This window comes from Lepidochelys olivacea (genome assembly GCF_965140295.1).
Source record: "Lepidochelys olivacea isolate rLepOli2 genome assembly, chromosome: 1".
Lineage (NCBI taxonomy): Eukaryota > Metazoa > Chordata > Testudines > Cheloniidae > Lepidochelys > Lepidochelys olivacea.
The window spans coordinates 281,728,819-281,756,379 of record NC_140411.1 but is presented as its reverse complement, the minus strand read 5'-3'; the positions used below and the strand labels follow the sequence as shown (position 1 = coordinate 281,756,379).

The window sequence follows — 27,561 nt, the reverse complement described above, 5'->3', positions numbered from 1 at the left end:
CTAGGCCAGGAGACAGGGGCTATAGGGAGATGGACAGAGTGAGATGCTGGTGGCGGGGGGTCAAGCAGAAGCTCATAAGAGCTAGTGGGGGAGGACAGACTAGGGCAGGGGCTGAATGGGAGTGGAGGCACATGGCCACATGGGGGAGGGAGGTGCAGGGCCACCTAGTAATGGGGGAGGAGGTGCAGAGCTACATAGGGATGGGGGCACAGAGGCACATGGAGATAGGGAGGGGGAACAGGGACTTATAGGGACAAGGGGAGTGACTAGGTGGGGGCACAGAGACATATGGGGATGGGGGAGGGGGTACAGAGCCACATAGGGTCAGGGAAGGGGATGAAGGGCCACATGGGGAGGGGGGGGAGTGTGTGTCTGAGTGGGGGTGGAGGGATACATGTGAACAGGGGGTGAAAGGACACATAGGGGTGCAGAAACACTTGGGGACAGGGGCATATGTGCCTGACTGAATGGGAGAGGCTAGGGATCAGCCAGGTTCTGCATGGGGCAAGCTCCCTAACAATCCCTCCCTGCTCCCCCAAAAAACCTGTTCCATACTTTTCCCACCCACACCCAACAACTCTTCAAGTTCACACCCAGGGTCCTTCCCAGCAATTTAATTCTCTCTCCCTCAGCTCCTCCATTACCCCTGATTGGGGGAGTAAGCCTTTGCACTGCTTCTGAGGGGTGAAGCAAATACATTTCTGTATTGTAATTTAAATGAATTATTACTCAGAGCTCTATATTAATATGCCGAGTAAGGAATCTATTTGTCAAAAAACATTTCCTGAATTTTTTTTGTTGTCTGTATTGTTACAGACATACTTGCTGACAGGTATTTTGAAATAAATGACCAAAATAATTGAAACTGGTGTGATTATATTGTGTTATTTTGACAAATAAAATATGCAGAATTTTAAAATATTGGGAGAAGAATTTTTAATTTTTTGTTGCAGAATTTTAAAATTTTGGTGCAGAATTCCCCCAGGAGTAGTATGTGGAGCAGGGCTGCATGGACTTCCAGCTGTCAGTGAACATGAAGGCAGGCAGTACAGCATAGACCATCTGAAAATAAGATTGGTGACAGTGTGCTGGGCTTGCCAGATGCCATCATTTTCTTGGACACAAGAGAAAGAAAGTCAAGACACCAGGAATGTGGTTTAACTAGGTTTCAGCTTTATTAATTAGTGACACATCTGGAAACTAGCTGGCAATAACTTGTCCAGTGCAGAGACAAGTACCTTCTTAGTCTGTACCCACTTGGTGGAGGGCTCAGCCCCCTTCTCCACACACACCATTTGCCTGGCCCCAGGACCACTGCAAGAAGAGCTTGCACAAGGGTTAAGGTAGGAGCGGGAGAGTCTCCGTACTGCATCAGACATTGGAAGCCCCAACCCCATTCCCTACCTTCTTTTGTGGATGCCTTCTTCTAATCCACTTACAATTCATGTTTATCAGAGAACTAGACCCCCTAATGAATGAGTACCTGCACTGGGCACCTGCCAAGTTGCAACATCTTGAATTTTACAACCTAACTACCCACCAAGTCCCTGGGCTGCTAAAAGAAAGGTTAAAACCCTGCTCTGCACAGACCAGTATGGGAATGAGGGGGAAATTTCTTCCCAGATTACAGAGGGTGACTAGTGCAATGCCCAGATCGAGGCCCAAATGTCCAGTCCTACTCTGATCCCAATTGGAGGAAGGGGGAGCATTTCCTCGTGGTGCAGAATGTCACCCTGAGCAGGGGGAAGGGCTTATAAACCTTCCTCTTATGAGTGAAGGAGCCAATAGACTTACTTTGTTTCCCTTCTCTCCTAACCAATCAGCAGCAGAACCTGCCTCCTAAAGCCCTCAGAGAAAGAAGGAAACGAGAGGAAGCAATCCATAAAGGGACCAAGGGTTTTCTTTGCCCTGCTGGTCCAGACAAACCCTCCCAGCCTCTGAAGCAGAGGGGAAGAGGAGGTGGCATTGTTGCCAAATCTTCTTTTAAAATGTATTTGAATAAACTACACTTTAACAAAATACAGTGCCAAAAGTTACTGAAGATAAAAATTAAATAATGGCTAATATACCTTTCCAAATTGATAGGGTACATTAAGTCTAATGCACAGTGAATATAAATTTATGAAAAGGGACACTTTAAGACACATCTGTGTTCAGGAACTTAATTTTAATATTGCTGTAAAGACAAGCGTAAATGTACTTAAAACTTTTCTTACTGTATGTTTAAACCTCCTGCGACATTTAAAAAGCGCTCATTACAGAACTAATTTACAGTATTCAAAATTACATATATTCAAAGTATACACAATTTTGCTATTGTGTTTTATCATGTTAATGCACGGGCCTGTTGCCATTGAAATTGTCATAGACTTTAGCAGAAGCAGGATCAGGTCCTTAACTTGAAATATTCTGTGTAATTTTTCTATAACACTTTTTGACTAAAGGTTAAATGCCATCAGGGCAGTCAATATTTTAAAAAGCAAGTGAAAGCCAAATAGTCACATAATATTTGAAGACCCAGAGCTCAATAGACTAGAACATTTACTTATCATGTGGCCAAATATTGTGCCATGCTATGGTTTCCCTTTTTATAGAGAAAATTACTAGAGAAAAGTTTACTGAAGCATATGGTAACCATCTAAATATAGAGAATTTATTAAAATTGACCAAGCCTTCAGTGCAAGTTCCAACAATTTTAATTAGGCTTTTCTAGCCAGCTACTCAAGTGTAGCTTACCTGAACAGCATCACTTACCCCGAATATTAAAAATGTGTCTAATAAAGATCCTAACCCAGAGCATCTGTCCCATACCCATCAGAACAGCTGGAGAATTAGGAAGGACTTGGCCTGTTGCCTCTGCAATTTCTAACCATATATTGTGTCTTAGAATGAACCTTAGTATCTATGGTGTGAAAGGTATAATGTTGAAAAAATATACCTGGATAGGTAATAAATAGTTACCATGTAAGAAGACTATCTAGTCTCTAATTACCTTGTGTCAGATGCAGTAAGTCAGTTCTGTAGTTTTTCATTAGTCTCTGGGCTACTCTTTTCTGAGTGTTGACAGTATGATTTATTGGCAGAAACCATACTGCAGTATTAAAAGCTCATGTATCTTTGGGGCAAATAACTGGCCTCCAGTTTCAGTTTCACCACACACACAAAATAATATTTGAGGACAGAAGGCAAAAACTGGAGAGTGATAAGTGAGCTGCCACATTGTTCTATTGAGTACCATATCCTGGTCTCAGGAAACAGTGCATCAGGTGACTACAAAAATATATACCTCATAATTTTCCTCCAGTTCAATCTACCCAGGATGACAGCTGGTAAACCAAAGAAATTGATTTGCATTGCGGTGAACCCATCTTTATTGTCTGAGCTAGAGAGCTTTTCATTTTTTCTTCTTTATAGGTGCCATACTCCGAACTGGGTGGAAAAACCTTAGTGATGGCAGTATACGACTTTGATCGTTTCTCCAAACATGATATCATTGGGGAATATAAGGTGGCCATGAACACAGTGGACTTTGGTCATGTGACTGAGGAGTGGCGGGATTTGCAAAGTGCTGAGAAGGAAGAGGTAGGAAAAACAATTGTCATCTTTTTGGCTGCATACTTTTATCATCGGCTGGGGAAACAGTCAAACTAGTAAGTGGGAATTGACTTATAGCAAGAAACCTATCAATATTTCTCAAGTTAGCCTGATAAACCTTTCCATAGCTTGATGGAACTAAACCGTCTTGTAAACATGTATTGCTATCAGAAGATTTTCATGGTGCATTATACCTTGTTACCCCCTACTTCCAATCATTTGTGACAGTTTAGGCACTATGTTGTGGGACAAACTTTAAAAGGTGACCTTTCTCTTGAGTGGCTGCAGGTTGCACCCACAACATTTGCACCCTCATTTGCAGTTGAATAGTGAGAGTGATTTGCCCCTGCGGTTAATAGTGAAACATACATTTGAGAATTTGTATCTCTATGGATCAAATTGTGAGGGAAGATGTTGGTTTTAACATGCTAGATTGTTATTATCATGTAACAATTCAAACAGTATTCAGTGATAAAAACGATGTATTAAAAAAGCATGCATTGGAATGAACTGTACTGTACCATAATATTATTCTCTCCCTTGCCTTTTGCTGTCTCTAAAGATCTGTTTTGTCACAGTCAGCTTCGGAGAAGGACATTTATAATAATTTGCTATCTAAAGTGCTATGTACACATATAGCACTCTTTAGAAATATTTAATGACTAAATGTTCATTCTGCAGTGTTGTTCAGACCAGCATATCCACATTTTTCTTATCATGAGAACATTTTTCTTACATTTTACATTAGTTTTCATTTTGATTATCAGATAATAAATAGCTTCCCACTCATAATAGACAGAATGTACAGCATGTTTCAGTTTTCTGGCGAGGCTAGAATGAATCTGAGTCTGATTTCCTTATTGTCTAGTTTAGCCAAAAATTGCTTTAGATTCCAACCTTGTTTTCTATGATTAGAGGGGCAACCTCTGGACAAAATCCTTCCCCAATCCATGTGAAGAAAAGCTGAATACTGGATTCAAGACCCCTGTTCTGAACAATATATTGGTTTAAATTTTCTTCCTTCCCTCTTTATATCTTCATCACCAGTGTCTTCTCAGATCTTCAGTTATGTATTTCACACTCTGCCTTTTCTGTGTTAGCTTTTGATGACTGTATCTGCCAACAGGTTTCTGTTTTTCTGGTGTATACTCATTTGAAAGTCACTGCTGCATTTAGATTTTTTTCTGTGGCATTTTCTTGGTCGTCACATCTTTCGTAGGTTTCTCTTACTAAAAAAGTCTGTAACATTAGTAGCCGTGTATTGTGGCATATTTCTATCCCGGTCTTAAAGCAAAGATCAAAAGAAGCAAAGATCAAAAGAAGCGGAAAAGGACCTAGGGGTGACAGTGGACGAGAAGCTGGATATGAGTCAGCAGTGTGCCCTTGTTGCCAAGAAGGCCAATGGCATTTTGGGATGTATAAGTAGGGGCATAGCGAGCAGATCGAGGGACGTGATCGTTCCCCTCTATTCGACATTGGTGAGGCCTCATCTGGAGTACTGTGTCCAGTTTTGGGCCCCACACTACAAGAAGGATGTGGATAAATTGGAGAGAGTCCAGCGAAGGGCAACAAAAATGATTAGGGGTCTGGAACACATGACTTATGAGGAGAGGCTGAGGGAGCTGGGATTGTTTAGCCTGCAGAAGAGAAGAATGAGGGGGGATTTGATAGCTGCTTTCAACTACCTGAAAGGGGGTTCCAAAGAGGATGGTTCTAGACTGTTCTCAATGGTAGCAGATGACAGAACGAGGAGTAATGGTCTCAAGTTGCAGTGGGGGAGGTTTAGATTGGATATTAGGAAAAACTTTTTCACTAGGAGGGTGTTGAAACACTGGAATGCGTTACCTAGGGAGGTGGTAGAATCTCCTTCCTTAGAGGTTTTTAAGGTCAGGCTTGACAAAGCCCTGGCTGGGATGATTTAACTGGGAATTGGTCCTGCTTTGAGCAGGGGGTTGGACTAGATGACCTTCTGGGGTCCCTTCCAACCCTGATATTCTATGATTCTATGATAAGTATGTGAATCATATTACCCGAAGAGGGCCTGATCCTGGGTAACTCTTCTTTAAAGTCTGTGCACACAGGAGAGTCAGAAAACGTTAAACCAGTGTGTATTTGGTCACTCCAATCTGTAGTAAGTGTCATGAATGCCAAGGAATCAGATTTTTACTTCACTACCTCATGACTTCTATTTTGTCACAATAAAAGCTACAATCAGACAGTATTGGTGTCTCACACCACTGCACCTCAAAAAGCATAAAATAAGCCAAATGATGCATGAAAAGTATTTGAACCTTTACCTCTTTAACAAAAACTTAACCTTTTAAACAAACTATTATTTTCATGTGCAGACAGCCAGTAAAATAATACAGGTTAGTGCTGGGTTTAGCTTGTAATGTGACAGATGGAAAGTACCTGTTCAACAGACTGTTATGTCTGCAGTAATATTTGACTTAGTCCCTCTGTTCTTTGGTAAAGTTCACACACTGCTAATACACAATGATGTTAAAGTTGCTACAGACAGATGTTCTACAGGGCATGCTACCCTTGTCAGTCAAATACTTGCACAGCAGACTTTTGACTTGACTGGAGCCTGGCTTTTTATTAAAGGTGAAGCTAATTAATTAAAAACATACATTGTTCCTGAATTTGGAAGTTAATAAATATTATAATTCATGTAAAGTACATTGTGGACTTAATTTTCAAAAGGGCAAAAGCCTAGGGCTGCATGTAATAATGCACTTTATTTGTAAATGCAGTGGCCGCAATTGCACTGACAAATGTGGTATTTGTATGTACGCATAGAAGTTAGACATCTAACTGGCCATGTGCACATACAGATACCATATTTGCATGAGCATTGTGCTAACTAATGGATCCCTTCATTGGTTCCCACCAGTTCACATTTAAGTTTTTGCCCTCACAAGTAAAGCCTCTTACAACATTGCCCCTCCCTATTTATTCACTTGGTCTCTTATCTCATTGCCCTACCTTCTTCCATTGTGGTTTGATCCTGCAAGGTAAAGACTCCTGCAAGATACTAAGTGTCCTCCACTCCCATCAGTGGGCTGAGAGTGCTCAGCTTTTTCCAGAATCAAACCCTTAATGGCATGGTGGAAAGATACTTGTCAACATGTCATTTCCTAAACCACCCCACCCAGGTGCAGGCCCAGCTCAATAGGTGAAGCTCCATGTCCAGCAGCACCAGGGCCAGGAAGGGAACAGGACAGCATAGCCGTGGGAGGGCCCCGCCTGTACACAGACATGCATATTGGTGATGCTCTGACAGGTTCCTCTAAACCCAGGAATGGCAAGAGGCAGTGGGCTGGAGCAGGGAGCCAGACCCAGCCACACAGGACAGGAACCACTGCTGCAGGATCCAGGCAGAGCTGGTTCAACACTGCCCCCCTAGAATGTTTTCCCCAGATGCCTGGAGCTAGGGTAAATAACCCCAAGAATGAATCATTTCCCTCATCCTCCCTCTATTCTTCTCTCTTTGTTAATTATATTCACTCACTGAAGCAGTTTCAAATTTGATTGCAAGGTCTTTGGTGCTACCCTAAGTTTGTATGGCACCAAGCATGATGTGGAACTGATCCTGATTGGTGTTTCTAGATGTGATCACAATATGAATAACAAATAAAGATAATAGCTGCTATTCATGCAGGTCAGATGTACAATTGTGCATAGCTCAGGGCTTCTGTCCCTTTGAAAATCAGGTCCCTAAATCTCAAACACATACATCAAAAGACCAAATAATTCCCATTTCTCATTCATTTTAAGCTTAATTCTCTTCTCTATTGCTGCCTAATCGCTCCTGGCTATATTCCAGGTATCATATGTACAGAGGAGAATTTCCATTTGTGTATAATCTAGTTTGGTTTGGTTTCCAACTATTATTATGTGGCGATTTCCTTTTATAACCATTAGGCAATTTGACATGGAAAAATTTCCTACTGCATAAAAATATTTTGTCTTGTGGATGATTGAATCCAACCACTAAATACATTCCAATAGTAAATTTCCAATTTCTTTTTATATCTCTGATTATATGCCACATCTATTCATGTGAGTTTCCAATAAATGTGGAAAATTATCATTGTTTAGGTTAGCTGAAGGCTTAGATTAAGTTTAGATTTCTTAATGTTAGAGAGTTGTTCTTTTGACAATAGACAGCACTGCAGTATACAAAGCTATCACGGCACCCGTGCCAGTTGTGGCATTTTTGTTGTTGTCGTTAATTATTCTAAACTCGTTTCTTGTGGACATCATGGAAAAAGTGGGATTTTAGGAGTGATTTGAATGAGGGGAGGGTTGTTGTGCAAACTGTGATGCATTTGATAGATAAGCATTTTCACGCAATAGACTCAGACCTTACTTCCACCTTGCTCCCCCCTCTCCTTTCCCACACCCATGACAGACTTATACAAACCTCCAAAGACTAGAAGAGAAGAGCTCTTTGTTTAAGAATATTGGATTTTGCACTGTTCTTAGTAGATCTCTGAAAGATGAGCCTTGCACGCAGTCTCCTCAGAATGGATTTTGTTATTCTCCATTTAGATTCTAAAGGACTTATTCAGATGAGGATAATAATGCTATGGTGATTGCATAAGAGTTTTTTGAAAACATTCACTAGTCTAAAATCACTTACAGGTTCTTTACTAACCAATTTATGCAACGTGCAGTGCAATACAATGCAGTTTAGCGTGATACTGTATTGTGTTTTGCAAACAAAAGTGTCATAATGTACCTCCCTTATAGCACCATATAATGTTTTCAAAATGTAGTAAGAAGAGAGGTAAGCAGGAATTCAAGGAACAAGCCAGGAGATATCTGGATGTAGTTAATATAGTAGAGGTGCTTTCTGAACTGTGTTGTTAAAAGTGTCAGTGAGAGGCTTAGCCAAGGTTCCCTTTCACCTAGTAGGGGGAAATTAGCATGCAGAGGGTCTCCTCTGCGCGTGGAATTGTGGTGCGGGAACAATCCTTCCCCACCCGTCCCCTTGGGTGAGATCAATGACAAGGGGAAAGGCAATTCTGAACTTCTTTCCTTATGTTGATAACCAGTATTTACCCCCCACCTCTTGCCCCATGTTATAGGGGTTGGATTTCACTTCTTAAACCACTCAGCACTTCACTCACATTTAAGGCTACCTCTTCACTGCAGAGTTAATTCAAGTTGACTCCTCTTGAGTTAACCTAATCTGAGTGAAAATTAATCCTTGCGCTACACAGAGTGCTTGGATTACGGCAAAGAGTGGTTGTACAAGCAGCTGGTGAGTTGTGCTAATTCAGGCTGTAGCCTGTGCTCACAGTGGGCTAGCCAACTTGAATTAAAAGTTCCACCAGGCTCAAGTTACAGGTTTGTGTGTGTGTGATAGGACTCAAGTTGCGGGCAACACTTGGGTTATTGTTGTACCAATAAAATAAAAACCAGCAGGATCTTATTAAAGGGAAAAAGGCAAAATACCACATTTATTGTGAATACAGAAAGAATCATAGTAAGCAGTTAGTTATAGCTATAACATTCCATTCAATCTCATATTTATTCTCACATTCATTCATACAAACACACCCACACACACCCACACACACAGGTTCTGCAAGGTTGTTATCATAGTTACCAGCCTTAGAGTTGCTCATGCCAAGCCACTGGCCAGGTGGCCTGGACATGAGGAGGGAGCAGGGCCTTGTCAGATGCTCATCTGATGCTCCTGGAAGTTTGGTTTGCAGAATCAGACCCCAAAGTTCTCACTTTTTAGAGTCTATTTTTATAGGAATTTCTTCCTATGCCAGTCTATGGGAATTGCTTCATCATGCTGTTGCTGAATCAATCAGCAGATAGCACATTCCTGACGGCTCCAAGATGTTATCTTGTTCTTTGGTTCTCCCATCCTTGAGGCTGTTGGGTGGATTCCAGTCTGCCCTCCTGGGGGGGGGTCCTCTGGTTATTTCCACTTGACGCCTTCTTCAGCCGATGGACACTGGATTCTTAGGCTGGCACCTCCCTGATCATTCAGTTATTATCCACACCAAGCATCCATCCACATACATCCTCTATCTCTATTTTAATCACAATTGTTAATACAACAAAAGGGCGGGGAGTCTCTGGGTGCTGTTTCTGTTGTTAGAGTATTGCTTTGAGTCTCTCTCTCTGTGAATTGCTTTGAGAACAGACTCTGTCTTAGAATGTACTAACACAATTAGCAGATTGCAAGTTTCACACATAGAGGGAGAGAAACAGTACCAAAAACCAAGAGACCTCTTAATTAGTAATACCCTGGAATTTAAACTCTGGGGAATCAAACTCATTTGTGATTTTAATACAGAACTTCTTTAATATGATCCAACATTATAACTGCAAGGAAGATAAGCCCACCTAACCCAGTTATTTGGGTTCTATGCAATGGATTTCATCCAAAGAGTCTTATGTTGAGCCTGATTCAGAAAAACTTCATTGCTTATGCTAATTCTGGAACCTAAGTCTCTCCAAGAACAACAGAGAGAAATCTGTAAATGGTTTGGAGAGATTTATTTTGCAGGACATTTCCTTGTTTTATATTTTCTATTTCTTGGCATTTAGCTATCAGCAATGTTACAATCTGCTCCCTAACTCTGCAGTGATGATACCAAACAGCCTAATGGCAAGACCTGACTCAGGAGAATCTCTGGCAGAGCTTGCTCTGAGGACAGAATAACTTATGTTTGGTGCCCTGTTCTTCTCTCCAAAGATTAAGGGGCTGCGCCCTCAGGATTTGAACAGCCTGCATTGGTTTAGGATCTTAGGATATTCCCAAAATACTGTTTTCTACTTACAAATGAGGAAACATTTTAAAATAATGGTAGTCTACTTTATATGAAGATACAAGGAGTCTGGATATTTTGTAATTGAGGAAAAAGAGAGCGAGAGAGACTGGTTTGGTAGGCTAATAGCAAACTTCTACTGCATGCATGCATGCAAATAATAATACCTTTCAACTTGCTCCTGTCATTACCAGATCATGGGGAGTCTGGCCTAGTGGGTAGAACCAGGAGTCAGGAGCTGACAGTCAAACGAACAGTTGGCACTAGAGTCGGGGTCTAGTCAGAAATTGTAGCTGGAGCCAGGGATTAAGCCAAGAGTCAGAGCTGGAGAACAGAGCCAGGGTCCAAAGTACAGAACAATAGGAGGGTCTGTGGTAGCAACAGGCCAGATACTGCCAAGTTGCACAGACAGTTTCCTGAAACTTATTCTATGTTTGAATAGTGCACCTGGACCCATCAGAGGTCATGGGGCATTCTGTCAGTTGGGTCTTCTGTGTGCAGCACTTCCTGAGGTGCTTAGTTGCCCAGAGTTTATAGTGCTTTAATCACAGATCTGTGATGGCTGCCGGGTGGTGGAGTGGAAAAGTCAGCCACCTGAAGACCTGGGTTCTAGTGTTCTAAATCCTTACAGCTTCTACAGCTCAGGTTCTAGCACTGATTCTGAATCAATCTGGGTTTTAGCTTCAAATGTGCACATCAAACACCATCCTTTGCTTCAGCGTTACTACCTACAAGCCTGCCACTACAAAGACAAGAATAGAGTTTACCTAGGCTAGATGTACAGCAGTGGACCCAGGCCTATGTCTTGTTAGTTCTCATGAGCATGGTACGGCAACCTCGTCTACTAATTACAACCAAACATGATAAAAATAGGATAAAATCCTAAGGAATTGGCCAAAATTGTATGGACAAATGTAATTATGTTAGATTACTGCAGCGACATTTTATAGCATATTCCACATATAATAACTGCAGAATGTAATGTTCATCATTGAAAAGCAAAATCCGTATATAGTCCGTTCATTTATAATATCCATTATATGAGGAATATCATGTAATTTATTTGCTTACTACATCAGTTAGGTTTTTTGGGTCCTAACAACTTGTTACTAAGTGGAATTATAGATAAATTGGCAATTAAGTAGACGTGAAGTCAGATGCTGAAATGCTCATAATGTTTTAAATTATGACCCTGAAGTAAGATGTATTCCAAAGTGTGTTAATAGCAGTCCTGAGCAATCACTTTGAAAGAGTCACCTAAGTGACCTCAATCGACTTTAGCATGAAGATCCTGTTTTATCACCCTTTACATGGAATTCAGTTGTTGCACTACATTTTAATGAACAGTACAATCACAGAGGAGAAAAGCATCTGTTGAGCAGTTAGCCTCCTTTTTGTCCACAAACTTCTTCTGTGCTTCTCAGCCTCTTCCTAAAAGTATCTCAGAAGAAGTCAGAGGGTGAGGATTTAATGAGATATTAGAAGCTTCCTTCTACTCTTATGACCCAGTCAAATTTGAATGCCATCTTTTTCCATCTCTCTTGGGAAAGGATGATTAATAAGTTAATGTTGTAAAGCCCTTGAAAGACAAAAGTCTCTATATAAGGATTTGTTATGCACTATGCGAGTTTTAAAGAACAGGGTCACTCTGCTCAATGATTGCCTGATATTGAGCAGTCCATTACGCATGAACTACATGCCCAGAATCCATTTTACCTTACTCCTGCTATCTTTGTGCATAATTGCTGCTGATATAACGTATTCTTCAGGCTCACATGACTGGAAAGTGGAATTGATGGAAGGACTGTTTTCCTGCACCAACTCTGGCATGTAAAATTTTGGGCAGAGAATGTAGAAAAAAAGGTGTTGAAAGGAGTTTGCTCCTCTGTGGCATAGACCAGATGTTGTTGTTTCCACTAACTTTATATGCATCATGTGGATGTTAACACTCCAGTACAGTGGACCAGAGAGACCTCCTTAATGCTTATTGCTTTGTGAATCTTTTTGAATGTCACCTTCATTTACTGCACATGATTAATTTGTTTTCCTTTGGACATTTTAACAATATTTGCACTTAGGCCCAGATGCAGCCCCAGTGACCAGTCCAAGGAACTCAACTGGCTGATTGGGATCTCTGTGGGGGGAAGGAGAGAATCTTCCTCCTGGACAGCAGAGCAGGTGCAGAGCCATTAAGGCCTGGAGTAAATTCCACAACCCTAATAACTCCCTTCCCTGGGGAGAAGGGCTGCCAGCACCCACTGCAGAGATTTTTTTGTGTGGACTACTGGTATCCTTCCCCTTCCATACACAGTGGTTCTGCTGTGTTGAGGACCATCAGTACCTGAAGATAAGGAGATAGAAGTTGGGCTTCAAGGGGGGACTTCTTATTTTAACACTCAAGCAAGCTTCGTAGAAATTAAAGATGGAAGATGCCAATTAAGCCATCTAGTCTGTTGAATGCCCGGTGCAGAAACTCTGTAAGCGAGAGTTAAGGTCATTATACAAAGAGCAGTTCACTTCACCAGTCATTTTCTGTTATATAAAAGATGGACAAATGATCTAATAGGCCTTTTCCATCTCTAAGAATAATATTTGGATCTTACATAGCTCCGTATATAGTGCTTTACAAAGGAAAATATCATTATCCCTATGGAGATGCTGTCCACCGTGCCAGGCACATTTTTTAAAATTGAAGTTTTTATTTAACTGAATATGAAAATGAACTTCTGTGTTTTCCACTGTGGTGTTTAATTACATATTAAAATTATTTTACATTTTTAAAATTGTTATGGTGGTGCAGAATTTTGTATTATCAATGCACCATGCTGTGTTATAGCATTTCTCAGCCGGAGAGATAGGGGACAATTGGGGCTTTTGGAACCTGCGAGGCAGATTAGGTTTGTGGAAAAAGCATCTTAGCTGGATGTTAAAATCACCATCACTTAAATTAGTTGCTGTTTACCAGGAAATTTGCACCATGAAATGTTTTAACTTCAGAGATAACACCCCACTGAGATGAATAGGGGGGTAAACGCTGCTGCTTGGAACTTTTGTTTCAGGATTTGCAGAACTATATATTTCCTTCAGGGCCCTTCACATTCATGCTGTTGGTAATCCTACCACACACCTTCCTTGAAATAGCATCCTCTTTCTGTACGCCCGCTCTGGAAAGAAATGTGCATATGGTGGTCATGGGCATTTTTATGACATAAATGAGGGATTTAATTGGCTCATTGAAATCAAAAGGGAACAAAAGCCAATTTGTGTGTCTAGATTCACCTCAGATTATATGGAGATACAGCCATTAAGCATACCAGCAAAGACAGTAGAAAAGAAACCAAATATTCCGCGGTGGTATTAAAATCTGCCTCTTTGGGGCCTTTCTGTTTCTGGGTAGCAGGCTGAACAGAGTGTGTTCTGAGGTCAGAAACCCATGTGTTTCTTATTTGTCAGAAACAAGTTAATTACCCATTTGACTTCCACACGTAGAAATGCATCTCGACCTAATCTGCTGAAAAAGTTCTTCCCTGCATCGATATATTTGCAGCTAGTATTAAAACCTCTTTTACCAATCAATATACAAAAAAAAAGTATACCAAACAGAGTACATTCCTGACAACGAATAATACCAGACAGAGTACATTCCTGACAAGTGTGCAGAAGGTCAGTGGAGCAAAATGGAGTTACAACAAGAAAGGTACGAATAGCAGAGAGAAACTTTGCTTTTTTTTTTTTTTTTTAAACAAATTCATTTTTTTTCATGTTGAAGTACAGGACAGAGAATAGACGAAATAGATAATTCAGGTTCACTAAACTTGAATGTTTAACATGCTATGGCATTTGGAAAGGAATGTTATACAGTTTTTTCTATAAGCTTCTTAGAAACAAGGTGGGAGAGGTCAAAATGATCTCAGCTAATTCTTTCTAAAAGGTTTACAGAGTGCGTGGATTGCTAAGCGGCAGGCAGTGGTCTGCCAACCAATTACTTTGAGGTCTTTAGTTCAGATGATTGGTAGGCCAATCATTTACATTGGTTGAAATCCAGTTCAAGAGAAAGATTCTTCCCTCTATGGTGGAGATGCATGGGAGAGGGCTTTAGACAGGTGTCTTGCTGTGGAGCTGCAGGGGGAATTCTGGTCTAGTCAGCTGCAATTTCTTTTGAGGTCTCCTGGTGTGCACACATTGTGACAGCAGCTCTGGCACCCTGGAGGAGATTTCAGCACACTCTGTGCTCTGTTACATCTGGTGGCTGATGCAGAGGGGCAGTGGATATGTGTCCCTTGTTTTGTGTCTACGGGTTTGCCCGCGTCCCTCTTTCCCAGCCTTCTTTAGACAACCAATGTCTGCGATGTACTGTCCAGAAGCAGAAACTGCATTCCTCAAAAGGATTCTGGTCATCTCCCTTAACAAGAGTCCAAGAAGAAATGGGAGCTCCATGCCTTTCCCCACAAACCCATGCAGGGTGTGGTTAGATTCTGGCCCCACGTCAGTAAGTGACCAAAGTCATTATCTGATTGCTGTTAGATGAACTGAGTTCATGAGCCAGATATTTGTATCTAAATAGTATCATACCCCATCATAGGTGTCAATAATTGGCGACCTTGTTTGGCAGTCTCTCAGCATGGAGATCTGCATTGTAATAGAGATGAGGAAACACCAGCTTTCATACTGGAGAAATTGGCCCACTCAAAAAAAAAATAAAAAATTGAGGCACATTGGTGTTGCAGTGTTCCTGCTATCCATGCTGTGTCCTCTCTGTGGAGAACTAGAGCTTTCCAGAAGCTTCATAAAAATGCATTTTTGAAAAGGTTAAGACAAAGGTTTGGGAGTAGTAGTCCATGAAAAAGGGAAATTAGTCATTTTCTTCATTTTCTTTTTTCTGGCAGTTCTTAAACACCAATTTAGACCATGTCATTGATTACCATAGTAACCATTTAGCCTCTTTTCAGAGCCTTTTGTGTTTCAGTTTAGTTTAACATCTTGCTTAACTAGCAGCTGAAGGACTTCATACTGTAGGTACTGGTAGCACGAATTGCCTTTTTTTAAAAAAATTGCAGCTATAGTCTAAAACACAGCACAGTATTGTAAACCGTTGTGTGTTGGGCTTTTACTGTCAATTACTGTACCATTTTAAAAGGTTAGATTACAAGAAGTTAGTGTATGATATTGTCATGTTTCCGTTGGCCCCTTCCTATTTACTTTCTGTGAGAGATGGAAGGCATGTAGGGATTACTAATACCTATTTTGTATCTTAAAAACTGTTTTGGATCCATCTAGTTATGCACATAACTGGTCTCTGTAATCATGTGTCCTTATTGCTATAACTGTCATACTTTCTTTCCCCTTTCCTTCATCTTTGTTACACTTATTTGTTGTTGTTGTACCCCTAGAAAGACCATTGACTGCATCATGTCTTAAATTCGAATATAAATTCTTTGAGGGGAGCCTTTTATTAAGTGTTTATACAGCACCTAGCACAGTGAGACCCTAGTCCTGACTGGGCACTAATCAGTTATACAAAATATAAATAATAATGTGTAGAAAAACCCCTTCCAGTTAATTTCTGTTTCAGGATTTTATGCATTCCTTCCTGCCATGCTAGTAAGAGACTGACATCTCTAGGTTTTAAGACTTTGCAGTGTGTGTTACATACACGCAATCTATTTTTGTAGGACTGATTATAGCGAGTCTTTAACTTCAGTCAAAAAGATCAAGGTGAATAATAAATTTATAATACTAATTATTATTCTCAGATATTCACAGGTAGCACATACGGGGTTCATAGAGAAAATATTTAAGAAAACAAAAGATGGATATAAATGCTGTTCTGTACATTAATTTAGAACATACATTTATAAAGGTGGTAAAGAACAATTTGAATTGTATAGTACCATCTGTATCATCTGGGTTTCTCACACTGGAATCACTCTCAGAACTAGACTAATCTGTGAAGGTCAAACCAACACCCTTCTCGACTTTCTCTCTCGCTCACTAAAATCATTGACACCTCCCCTCCTCATTGGAGAACGTCGTAAAAGTTAGACTGATCTCCTAACTTCTCATCCTGGTTGGCTATTTTTGAATTGTACTATCATTCTGCATATGTGATTTGGATAGTGATAGCTTAGTTGCACTTTTTAGCCTGTGTACTTTGAGGTGCTGTTGCTCTTTCATGATGGCTCTTTGGTCTTTTGTGAATCGTTCTCTGCTGAGAGCATTCTCATTGTGCGTATGTTAAAAATGCAGGCCTGGGTATGGCACAGAAACATATCTGCCATTTTTGATCTAGCCACAGTGGAAGAAACCAATAAAGCCTCCAAGATCATTGATTTAGTTCTGTTAGCAATCTTTAGTGCCACTGACCATGACGTTTTGTTGACTCATTTGTAGTGCTCTGGTTGGATAGAAGGATGGATGAAGAGGTCCTCTCCTTCTTCCTTCAGAGATGACATGGTGTAGAGTGAAATCTGCTTTAAAGAGGCTTTAGAATATATATTGCCATGGGGTTCCATCCCATTACCCTTGCTGGCTGCTGGGACAGAGTGCAAGGCATTGTGGGCTGCAGTCTTCCATATGCAGGTGACATGCAGCTCTGATCTCCTTCTGAATCCACATTGTACTGTCTCTGTGCTTCTCAGTTCTGAGTGAGGATTTGGATCTGGATGGGAGAGAACTGACTGTGATTTAACCTGATGATGCTGGTGGGCCTGAAGATTCATTTTAAGGATCGCACCTGCACTTACAAACATAGAAATAATGCCAGAGAGCAGCTGTGGTCTTGAGTGCCTTTTTTTCATTTGTGGCTGACCATGATACTGCATTCTTTCTTCTTCAACACAGACCTTGTCACAGAAATCTATACCTATGGCACTTCCCAGCAGAGTTAGTGTAATGTGCAATTTATAGGGCTTCCAACCTATAGAAGCTAAAGTTGGTGCAGAACATGACAGCCCACCTTTTAAGTGGGTTGGATGGCTGGCTACATGTGTTCCATTACCTCCCAAATCAGTTGTGGGTACAATTTAAAGTGCTTCTAGTAGTCTTCTAAAGTTCTACATAGTCTGATACCCAGTTCTTTATGCTCTGCCTCTCCTTGTCTTCCATAACAACTTTTAAAATCCATTGAGGAATCTCTGTTGTTGATGCCTGGCCTTGCTGCCAGTTCAGAAAATTGAATGCATTATCATCTGAGTACCCTAATATCTTGAACTTACTTCTCCTGACTGTCTATGTGTATTAGTGCCCAAGCCAGAAATTAGTTTCACATTATACTGCACGTTTTTGGTTTTTAGGCTTTTATATTAATCAGTCAGGCTGAACATTAATTTCTTCTGATGATGTTTTCTATGAAAGGCAGGACATTTGAATCAATTTTGATTAATCTAATTTTCGTTTGCACTTTTGTAGACCCAATTGTTAAAAGTGCTATACCACGCAAAATAAATGCTGTACATTTCCCCACACAAGGAAGTTTCCTTTAGTAACTATGGTTTTCTTTTTTGTAATTGTAGATGTAATTTCCTTAATTTTCTTACTTTTCATATTACTTTTTTGAATATTAACCTGTATATTACAATGTGCATCAAAACCCTCCTAAAGAAGCCTCAGCATTCGCATGAGTTATCCAAATACGTAACAAAGCTAGTGCTTTTGCCCCATTTCTACAATGGGAGATGTTTCATCTCATTAACATTTGACAAAGCTACCCCGATTTTTTTTTTAATCTGTTATTGACTGAACAGTGTCAGTTAATATTTGATACTGATTGCTACAGGAACACACAGGTATACAATAAATGTGCTTTTATGTCACCAGATCCTGGTTAAGGTTTGAATTTTCAAGTAGCAAATGAATCATAGAAGGCAGAGATAGAAATAACCTATTGGACTATCCAGTCAAATTTCTCGCCGCTGCAGGATTGTTCTCTATTGTACGTTTGCTAGTATTCTGGTCCTGTCTTGTTGTATATGTTGCATGTGAAGGGGGTTCCATGTCTTTCCTTACAATCCTATTCCACTGCCCTAATGCATTTTTGTCAGGAAGTTTCCCCCTGATACTATATCATCAAAAAGGAGTGACTGTAGCTTGGTATTATTCACAAACAGAAGTATTGTCCCCCTTCCTAGATTGGACACAGCTGCAATGAAACAGAGGAAGTATATATGGGAAAATACTTTTGGAAAAGAAGCAAGTAATAATGCAATTGTTAATTAAGTGGAACTAATTTTATGCATCAGTTTACTAAAGTGTTCGTCTCCAGAAATAGTATATGGGACAGGGTCCAAACTTCAGATAAAATTAAAGAAAGCTAGAGCTAATTCCTACAAAAAAAACAGCCATTCCTTTAAATCAACTGACCAACAAAAGAAGAAGTTGTGAAAAAGAATGGGCAGAATGATCAAGATGTTACCCATCTTAATAGCAATCTGCATTGCACCACGCATCCAAAACAGCCATAAAGGGAGTTCCATAGATTGGATCTGTGACTGGAGACCCCATCTCCCACAGACAGCTCAGATGGAACTTGTGGAGAGAGAAAATTGATATGATCTCAGTATGCTTGGAGAGTCATGTGGGAGAGAGAGTTGCTCAAATATCTTTATAGGACTTCATACAGTACAAATAAGACCTTAAATGAAGTATGTGTACAACTTCTGCAATATTTATAAAGTTTAAAAAATGTTCTAATGTCTGTGAGAGCTGTGTCTAAATCCATAATGGTTTCTTCATTTGCAGTGCCAAGCCCCCTTCCCAGGTTTCTCAGTCCCAGCAGCGCTGGTCCTTTTCAGGCTGCGCGCCACCATCTTAGCTCCAAGAGTACTGAAAGTTCCATGGTTTGCTGTGTTCTCTTTTTCATACTCTTTCTTTCCTATTGACACCATTTTAGGTTTCTTGGCTTCCTTGATGCTGTTTTCTTGCTTTTCATCCTCTTTAATTTTCTTGGCCATCTTCTGGCTCTCCAGCTGCTGTTTCTTGAGTTTTGAACGGACTCAGGGTACCAGTGTTCTCCCTCTGCTGGAAGTTACCCCTTAGTTACCAGGCTCCCAAACCTTCCTTATTGCAGTTGCTGTTCTTTTAAACATTTAACATTGAACCAGAGCTTTCTTGTGTGCAGCTAGGGAGGACCTGCTGTGCTGGAAGCAGACACACCCATGGTGTTTCATTCTAAACGACATACTGAGGCTGGAGGATTTGTGGATTTTAAAACCTCTTGATAGTCTTTTTCTGGAATCTTCACAGCTGGAGGAATGGATGTAGCCAGAGCTGTTGGGATATTTTGCAGAATTTACCAGCAATTATAAATAATTGTATTACTATAACCCTATCCACCCTTCCCTTTATCCCCACAACACTGGTTTGTTTAATCTATCTGTTTGCTTTTGTCTTTAATCAAGATTGTAATGTCATTGAGTCCGGAAATCTAGTGATGCTACATGTTTGTACAGCACCTAGCACAGTGGAGCACCGATTCCTGACTGAGACCTCTAGGTGCTACTGTAATACAAAAAATAATAATGTACTAGGAGCTGGTTTGTGTGTACAAAATAAAGCTTTGTTCACATGTATTCTTAAGCTTTTAGAATCCAAACATTTTAATTACAGTGCTCGGCTGGCTACTGGCCTTGTACATTTTCTGATGTGTGGTATAATGTCAATCTCCAGTCTAAAATCTCTGGTACAGTCGCTTTCAGAATCCCAGGCAATCTTTCGATAGTAGAACTGTACTAACTAATCAGTAATGTGCACATACTTATTATAAGAGATATCTTTAAATCAAGCAATGGCACTGTACTATGGCTTCCCTTGTCCTCTCAGAATAGGACAAAGATTATCTTTAGAGTGGCTACAATAGACACATAATTTTACCATAATTATGGGAAAGCATTCCTATTTGACTTCTTACAATGTCTGGTAATCAAAAAAAAAATTCCTTCAAACGTATTACATTTCCTCTCAATGTTGTAGTTAGACTATTCACTCGGAGAAGAGCCTTGTGACATGCTATAGTTAATAAGTTTTCCATGCTGTCAAAAGTAATAATATTAATGTGCCATTCTTAGTTAAATTAATTTTGTTTTGTGCATTGGCCTGCATAAACGTGAGTGACATTTAGAAATATGATCAGGCAGGAGCTGAGGAGAAGCCAAGTGGCAAAACAGAATGAGATGCAATCATTAGAGCATAACAGCCAGCTGCAAGCATTTGTGGGGTAGGCAGAGAGTTACAAAATGCCATTCCATCATGCTTTTGGGGTATTTGTTTTAGTTCATTTTCACCCTTCTAATTTATTCAGAAATTACATTTTTCCCCTTTTTAATTAGGAACTCAAGCTGTTTGGTAGCGTGGCCCCTGTTTCGAAATGGAAGTGCACAATCCTGCTAATCTCTGATTTCAAGTGCCTTGAGCCACAGCTTATTCTCATTCCACAAGAGGCAGCTGATTGTAATAGCTTTTAAACTGATGACCATGAAGTGGTATTTTCAACTCATAATGATGGTGTTTGTTCGTATTTCTTCTGCTTTTTTTCAAAAAGCATCAGTAAAAGTGCTTTCTATAAACAGTTAAAAGTAATGAAGAGTACCAAAAGGAGGAGGCTAACAGAGGATGACTAATAAATATTGTGATCAAAATGATTGGCCCAAGTTGTTGCCTAACTTGCCTTCAGCTCTGATTTGCCAATACACTGGAGAGTATTATATTATTAGGCCATTTAACAAAATATGAATCCATTATTTTTCTACATACTTTTCACTGCTTTTGTTATTTGTGACAAGAGAGAGAGGCCATGAAGCCATGTGCTAGTAACCGGTGATATAAATTAGTACAGTTGGATTTAAAAATAAACAAACAGCCCAATTTCTATAGTTCTGCTCCCCACACTCTGTCTTCCCTCTCTGTGAAAAGATCCTACCACTGGTGGAACCCTCTGCTCTTTCTAACCTATGGGGAATGTATGTAACAGATCAGTAGGTGTGAGAAAGTTACATGCCAAAGGAATAAGAAGAGTAGGATTGTAGTAGGAAAAGCAACTAACTGGAATGTACAAGATAAAGCGGCTCCTCCTCCTTTCTTACCCAGTCCTATTTCTACACCCAGATGTCCACCTACTTGCTCAGCATGTAATTTACACCAGATTTTGCTCTTTCCATTACACAGATTTGTAATTTACACCACTATGAACAGCATCTTCCAATTTGGTCCTTTACTTCCACGTTTAACCCTGACTACCATTTTTTCACTGAGGAGCCAGAGCTAGGATAGATCTTCTAGTACTTTCAATAAATTCTGCTGATTCACACAACCATTTCAGGTTCCAGTTCAAAATTGCCCTCCTAGTTTTGAAAACCTACCTCCTGGACCTTGCCTCTTTGATTCCATCTCCCCTCTCTCTATTCATTTAGCATCTGCCTCCTTTCTGTCCCTTCCGCTGTGGTCCCCTCTCCCCCACAGCCACACCGCAGCGTGGGCAGCATGGCTTGGTCTGCCCGGGCGGCGGGGCTGCAAGCTCCTGCTGCTCTGAGTGGCATGGTAAGGGGGGAGGTGCAGCGGTGGTGGGAGGGGGGTGGGTTGGATAAGGGGTAGGGGATCCCAGTGGACAGTCAGGGGACGGAGCAGGGGGCAGTTGGGTGGGGCAGAGGTTCTAGGGGGGGTTGGATAGGATGTGGGAGTCCCAGGGGGCGTGGATGTGGATGGGGTTGGGGTAGTCCGGGGACAGGGAGCAGGGGGGGTTGAATAGGGGGTAGGGTCCCGGGAGGGTGGTTTGGGGCAGGGGGTCCTGGGAGGGGGTGGTCAGGGGACAAGGAGCAGGAGGGGATGGATGGGGTGGGGATTCTGAGGGGGGGCAGTTAGGAGGCGGGAAGTGGGAGGGGGCAGATGGGGTGGGGACCAGGCTGTTTGGGGAGGCACAGCCTTCCCTACCCGGCCCACCATACAGTTTCATACCCCAATGTGGCCCTCGGGCCAAAACGTTTGCCCACCCCTGATCTAAACCATACCTGACAGGTGTTTGTGTCATTAAAGTCCCTAAATGTATATTTAGAGGGTCTATAATCTACATTTCAAAAGTCTATAAATATGTATTTCCATAATCAGCTTTTTGAAAAAGGCTGAGGGAAATTGTGCTACTAGTCTCACTGAAAAGCACCTTTCCCCAAGAGCAGTTCATGAGCCCATGGGCAAGATACTACTCAGTGTAAATGAGGGTGGCAGAATATGCCCCTATGCAAATATATAGTTATGTTGTTGTTAAGCCAATTCTGAAGATTTCCTGGTTTGTCATATGAATAATAATTACCTCCAAGCGACTTTCTGTCTTTCAGTGCAGCTTTGCCAGCACAGTTGCTATTGATGTGATTGAGTTTATTTTGAAAAGAAAATTTATTACACACACAGCATTGCTTGAGTAATGCTCACGTTGTTCCACAGATTGACAAATCCAAAAAGATTCAATGCTATGACTAACTTTCTATTCTGAATTCTTCCCAGTGCATCTCTAGACAGTGCACCTCTTTCCGATTTCGGTGTCCATGAGAGAAACAGAGACATCTTTGGCATCATGGGCCCATCATCCCCCTTTTGCAAAAAATACCATGAGAGAGGACAAGATACTAAGGAAGGTCTGTGTGGTTCAGCATGTGGAGTTTCCTAGCTACTAACTGCTCAAGAAGAGAGATTTGCAAGGATCTGAGGGCAGAGGGAGTGAGGGTGGCCTTCCAGCAATGTGAAGCATGAGGCCCAACCTGGCAGAACTTGGTGCAGTTGAGAGACTGCCCCTCCATGGGTCTCCATCCTCACTTGAGATATGTTTATAGCACCTGATCCGTCCCTGTGCCATCCCCACTTTTCCCAGAGAGTTTTAGAAGGTGTTGATTGGCATGAATGCTACCGAGAGCAGCATAAAGTCGGTCTGGAAATGTTGCTGGGTGGCCAGGGGACAATGATACACGAAGGAGTCCTTTTCTCCCCACTCCTTCCAATCTAACATGTAACCCTATCACCAAACCCAATGAATTGCAACTGCAACTTTCAAAAGCCACATTGCAGCCCCTTTTAAATGCTCCTTTTTCTGGTAGTTTTCTCCTCCTCTTAGCCCTGCACGCTACAAGATGATAAGGCCCAATATTGCTTTGGGTTTTTTGTTTCTTAAAGTATGTCAGAAACATCAACTTTTTTGTATCATTCTATAAAAAGTATGAAGAATATTATATGCTAAAGAGGGGCACTGTTCCTAGAGATTAAGCACCAGGAATGAGAGTAATCTGTGTATACAGCATTTTTTTTCAATACCTCATTAGGAAACTATTTTACCAAGACAAAAGTGCAGAATCAAGAGGAGAATCACCAGAAAAGCATGAGCCACTCAGAGCCTTCTCTGCAAGACAGTTTCTATTTTAATAGCTCTTAAACTGGCCTTTTGTAAAGCAGCAAAAATGGTGCCTGTGCTATCTGGTAAAGTCTTGAATTCGTTTCTGTTCTGCTCAGTTGCAGCCTCTTTAAAAGTAATGAAATTATCAAGCTGCTTAGATGGAAGGAGCCTCCTGACTGGCAGTTGGACATTCTAAGAGAATAGGTTAATGTCTGTGAACCTCACAGTTGGATGTTTCTGACACTATAACTGGAAGTTTCCATTCAGTGATCAAAGTAATTTATTGAAATAAATTATTTATACATAAAGCTGAAAGAAATTCAAAATGACAATAAAGCACTTGCATGAGATAATCACCCCACCAGAGGCACTCATCTGTACCCTGTATCCCTGTAGGGGTTGGCAATTATATCACAAAAACCACACCTCTACTGATGGCTTTTTATTGCTTCACAGCAGTGCCACCACTCAGAGTATTTTGGCTGATGAATATTTCAAAAAGTTACCAGATAAATTACAGTACACATTAGATATACAAAATTGGATGCAATACGGTTCATATTAGCCGGGGTGGCTCTACCAATTTTGCCGCCCCAAGCAGTCGCCGCCGAATTGCCGCCACCACAAGAGCGACAGAGCTGCTGCCGAATTGCCGCCGCGGGACTCGGACTGTGGCCCCATTCCAATTGCCACCCCAAGCACCTGCTTGGAAAGCTGGTGCCTGGAGCCGGCCCTGCATATTAGGAATAAAAATTAGATGCAATAATTTACCCCAGAGGCAATTTCTTTGATTGTAGGAAGCATTTATGAAATGCACTAGCACAGATTTGAACAAAAAATTGTGCACTGCATGGTAGTGTACAAGCTTTTAAAGAGGTGCCTAAGCTGTTTTCTCAAGTTTTTCATTTAGATGGGCCCATGTTTTAGTGCAGTTTTCCCAACTAGGGTCCATGTAATGGTTGTTGGTGATTTGTGAACTAGCTGTTCACTTGGTATTGCCTTCTTCTCCTTGTTTCCTAGATGCTAAATTGCATGAAAAGAGGTTAAAAATAAATGCTTTCCTAAAGTTACTCCTGCATGTAAACAATTGTAGTAGCTGCCACAGAGATCTTACGTGATTGTGAATGGGAAGAGAGGCAATTCATGACAGTCTGTCTTTGAGACATGACAATCTGTCTTTTAAGATGTGGTTCACCCCACGAAAAAATCTGGAAAAGGCTAATTTAATGTGTTGGCATATGAGTGCCTGTAACTTTTAAAAACTAAAAGCATTATTGAATTATATGAATATCAAGGATTAAAATCCCCTAACCTGGGGTAAAATGGTATTCCTTGTCATAAGGGGAGCTCTCTCTTGAGTTCTGTACTTAATTTTAGAATAATTGAAAATTAAAAATTGATTTAAAGGAATACTGGGTGCATAATGCAGAGATATTCTCACTATTTAAAGCCCTGATTCTGCATTCTTATTCTTTTTTTTCTTTTTTCGTATGGCTTGGGTAGGTAGTGCCAACTACAAATTTATATCTAAATTTGATAGCCAGCACATTGCCGCAGCACTGAGCTGGTGAACGTCCTTCAGACCCCTCGACAAAAGAACGAAGGGGACACTCAGATATGATGTGCTCCATTGTTTGTGCCTGCTGACTTAGGTTGCCAGGCATCCAGTTTTTGACCAGAATGCCCAGTTGAAAAGGGACCCTGACGGCTCTGCTCAGCACCGCTTACCGGGCTGTTAAAAGTCCAGTCAGCGGTGCAGCGGGGCTAAGGCAGGCTCCTTATCGTGGTCAGGTGTCCTCAAGGTGTTGTCGCAAGATCAAACTCCAGTCCAGTATAACACAAAGATATTTTGGATTAGCCTCATGGTTGACGCTCTCACTGCAGAACTGCACATCAAGTTTGGTATTAGTCAATTTATTGTTCAGATGGAAAGCAGTTACCATGTTTTTTTTCAGGTTAGGCCTAAGTTTCCAGGGTTGGAAATAATCAGCCATTGTGCAAATATCTCGGATTAGGGTACAGCTGATAGTATGAAGTCTTGTATGCTGAAGAGCTAGGGCAATGTCATCTGCATATGTGAATTTCCTGGACTCCATCACTGGTATATCTGTGGTGTATAGATTAAAGAGTATGGGAGCCAGGTCAGAGCCCGGAGGGATGCCATTTTGCATTGAGAACCATGTGGGCAGGCCCCTGCTCCTGAATGGAGCCCTGCTGAAGTCAAGCCATCTAGTTCTTAATGTAGCGTTGGGGGTAACATTTTAGTATGTGCTGAGTGGATAGCATGTATGTCTCCGCGCTGAAAGGCTATGGGTTCAAATCGCACAGCAGGATCTAGTTTATATCGAGTGCTGACTCTGAAATGATGGTGTAGAGGAGGTACTGTCCTATTCGAAGTATTGATAGAGAAGTTTAACAAGAACTGCAAAGGTTTCAGAGTAACAGCCGTGTTAGTCTGTATTCGCAAAAAGAAAAGGAGTACTTGTGGCACCTTAGAGACTAACCAATTTATTTGAGCATGAGCTTTCGTGAGCTACAGCTCACTTCATCTGATGAAGTGAGCTGTAGCTCACGAAAGCTCATGCTCAAATAAATTGGTTAGTCTCTAAGGTGCCACAAGTACTCCTTTTCTTTTTAAGAACTGCAAAGTAAATATATAAAATATATATTAATCACTATGGATGATATTTTCAAAAGCACTTACGTTATTTAGGAGCCTAAATCCCAGTGAAAGTCAATAGAAATTATACTGCCAAAGTCACTTTTGAAAAATGGAACTTATGCTCCTAAGCCATTTAAGCTCTGTCAGAACTTTTACCCTGAGTGCCTAAAGATGAAGATAGGTACCTAGCTGCCTTTTCAAAAGCAGCTAAGCGGGTAAGATGTTTCACTGCTGTTGCCAGAAATAAAGTTGCTCTGAAATCATTTCCTGACTTTGCAACCTTTAAAAATGTTCTTTTAATACAGTTATTTGTATGTAATATTTATCTAAGGGGTATAACCTGATTTTTATGCAGGACTTTCCATTGTTTCCTATGAGGAGTTCTGCCTGCAGACTTGTGGCAGTCTGTGGTTATTAAAAAGTGGTACTCAAACTTGCAGAGCTAGACAGCAACTTTGTCACTGAACAAAAATTAACAGAATCCCATCCAGTGTGGGAAAATATGATTACAGCATAGGGTAGCCTTTCTGGATGTCATAGTGGGGTTACACAGAGGGTAAAATAATACATTTGTCCAAGTCAGATAATGACAATGCCATTGTGAATTCATTCCCTCTCCATGTACTGAAGTATTCACTACTTAGGAAAGCAAAAATTAAACCTGCCCAAGTAATGCAATTAAAATACAACCGTGTATCATTAAAAATAGATCTGATGTGAAACACAGGTAATAGACACAAATAATATCGTTACTTTTTATGCCTCCCTTATCTTTCCTAATTATCATCCTTTCCATCTGCTGTCATGTCTTCCTATGTTATGTCTAATTTAGGCCCTGTCCTTGACTGTGGTGGGATTTTGTGCCAGAGTAAGAGTCTGTGCATGCAGGTTTACATTGTAGGCTCCTTAGGACACGAACACTCTCTTTTACATGTCCGTAATATTTCAGGCACCCTTTGGATCTGTTTAAAAAATATTCAGTGATGTTTCTCCTCTTTCTTAGCTGAGGCTCTGATTTGTCCCATTAGTTCCTTCAAAACTGGCAGCTGTCATATCCTCACCATGTTCCAACTTGGGAACCAGCTGCACTTTCAAAATGGGCCAATTTGGAGAAAACAAAAAATCTGTCAAATAAATAG

General features: G+C 40.9%; 1 protein-coding gene across 3 annotated transcripts in view; it reads left to right on the top strand.

Moving 5' to 3' along the window:
• Positions 1 to 27,561, top strand: part of SYT1 (synaptotagmin 1) — a 507,893-nt gene that overhangs the window by 397,878 nt on the left and 82,454 nt on the right. For all 3 annotated transcript variants that reach the window (XM_084617798.1, XM_084617797.1, XM_084617796.1), the window contains one exon: positions 3,415 to 3,582. In XM_084617798.1, coding sequence (XP_084473924.1) covers positions 3,415 to 3,582 — 168 coding nt within the window. The remainder of the gene's footprint in view (positions 1 to 3,414; positions 3,583 to 27,561) is intronic.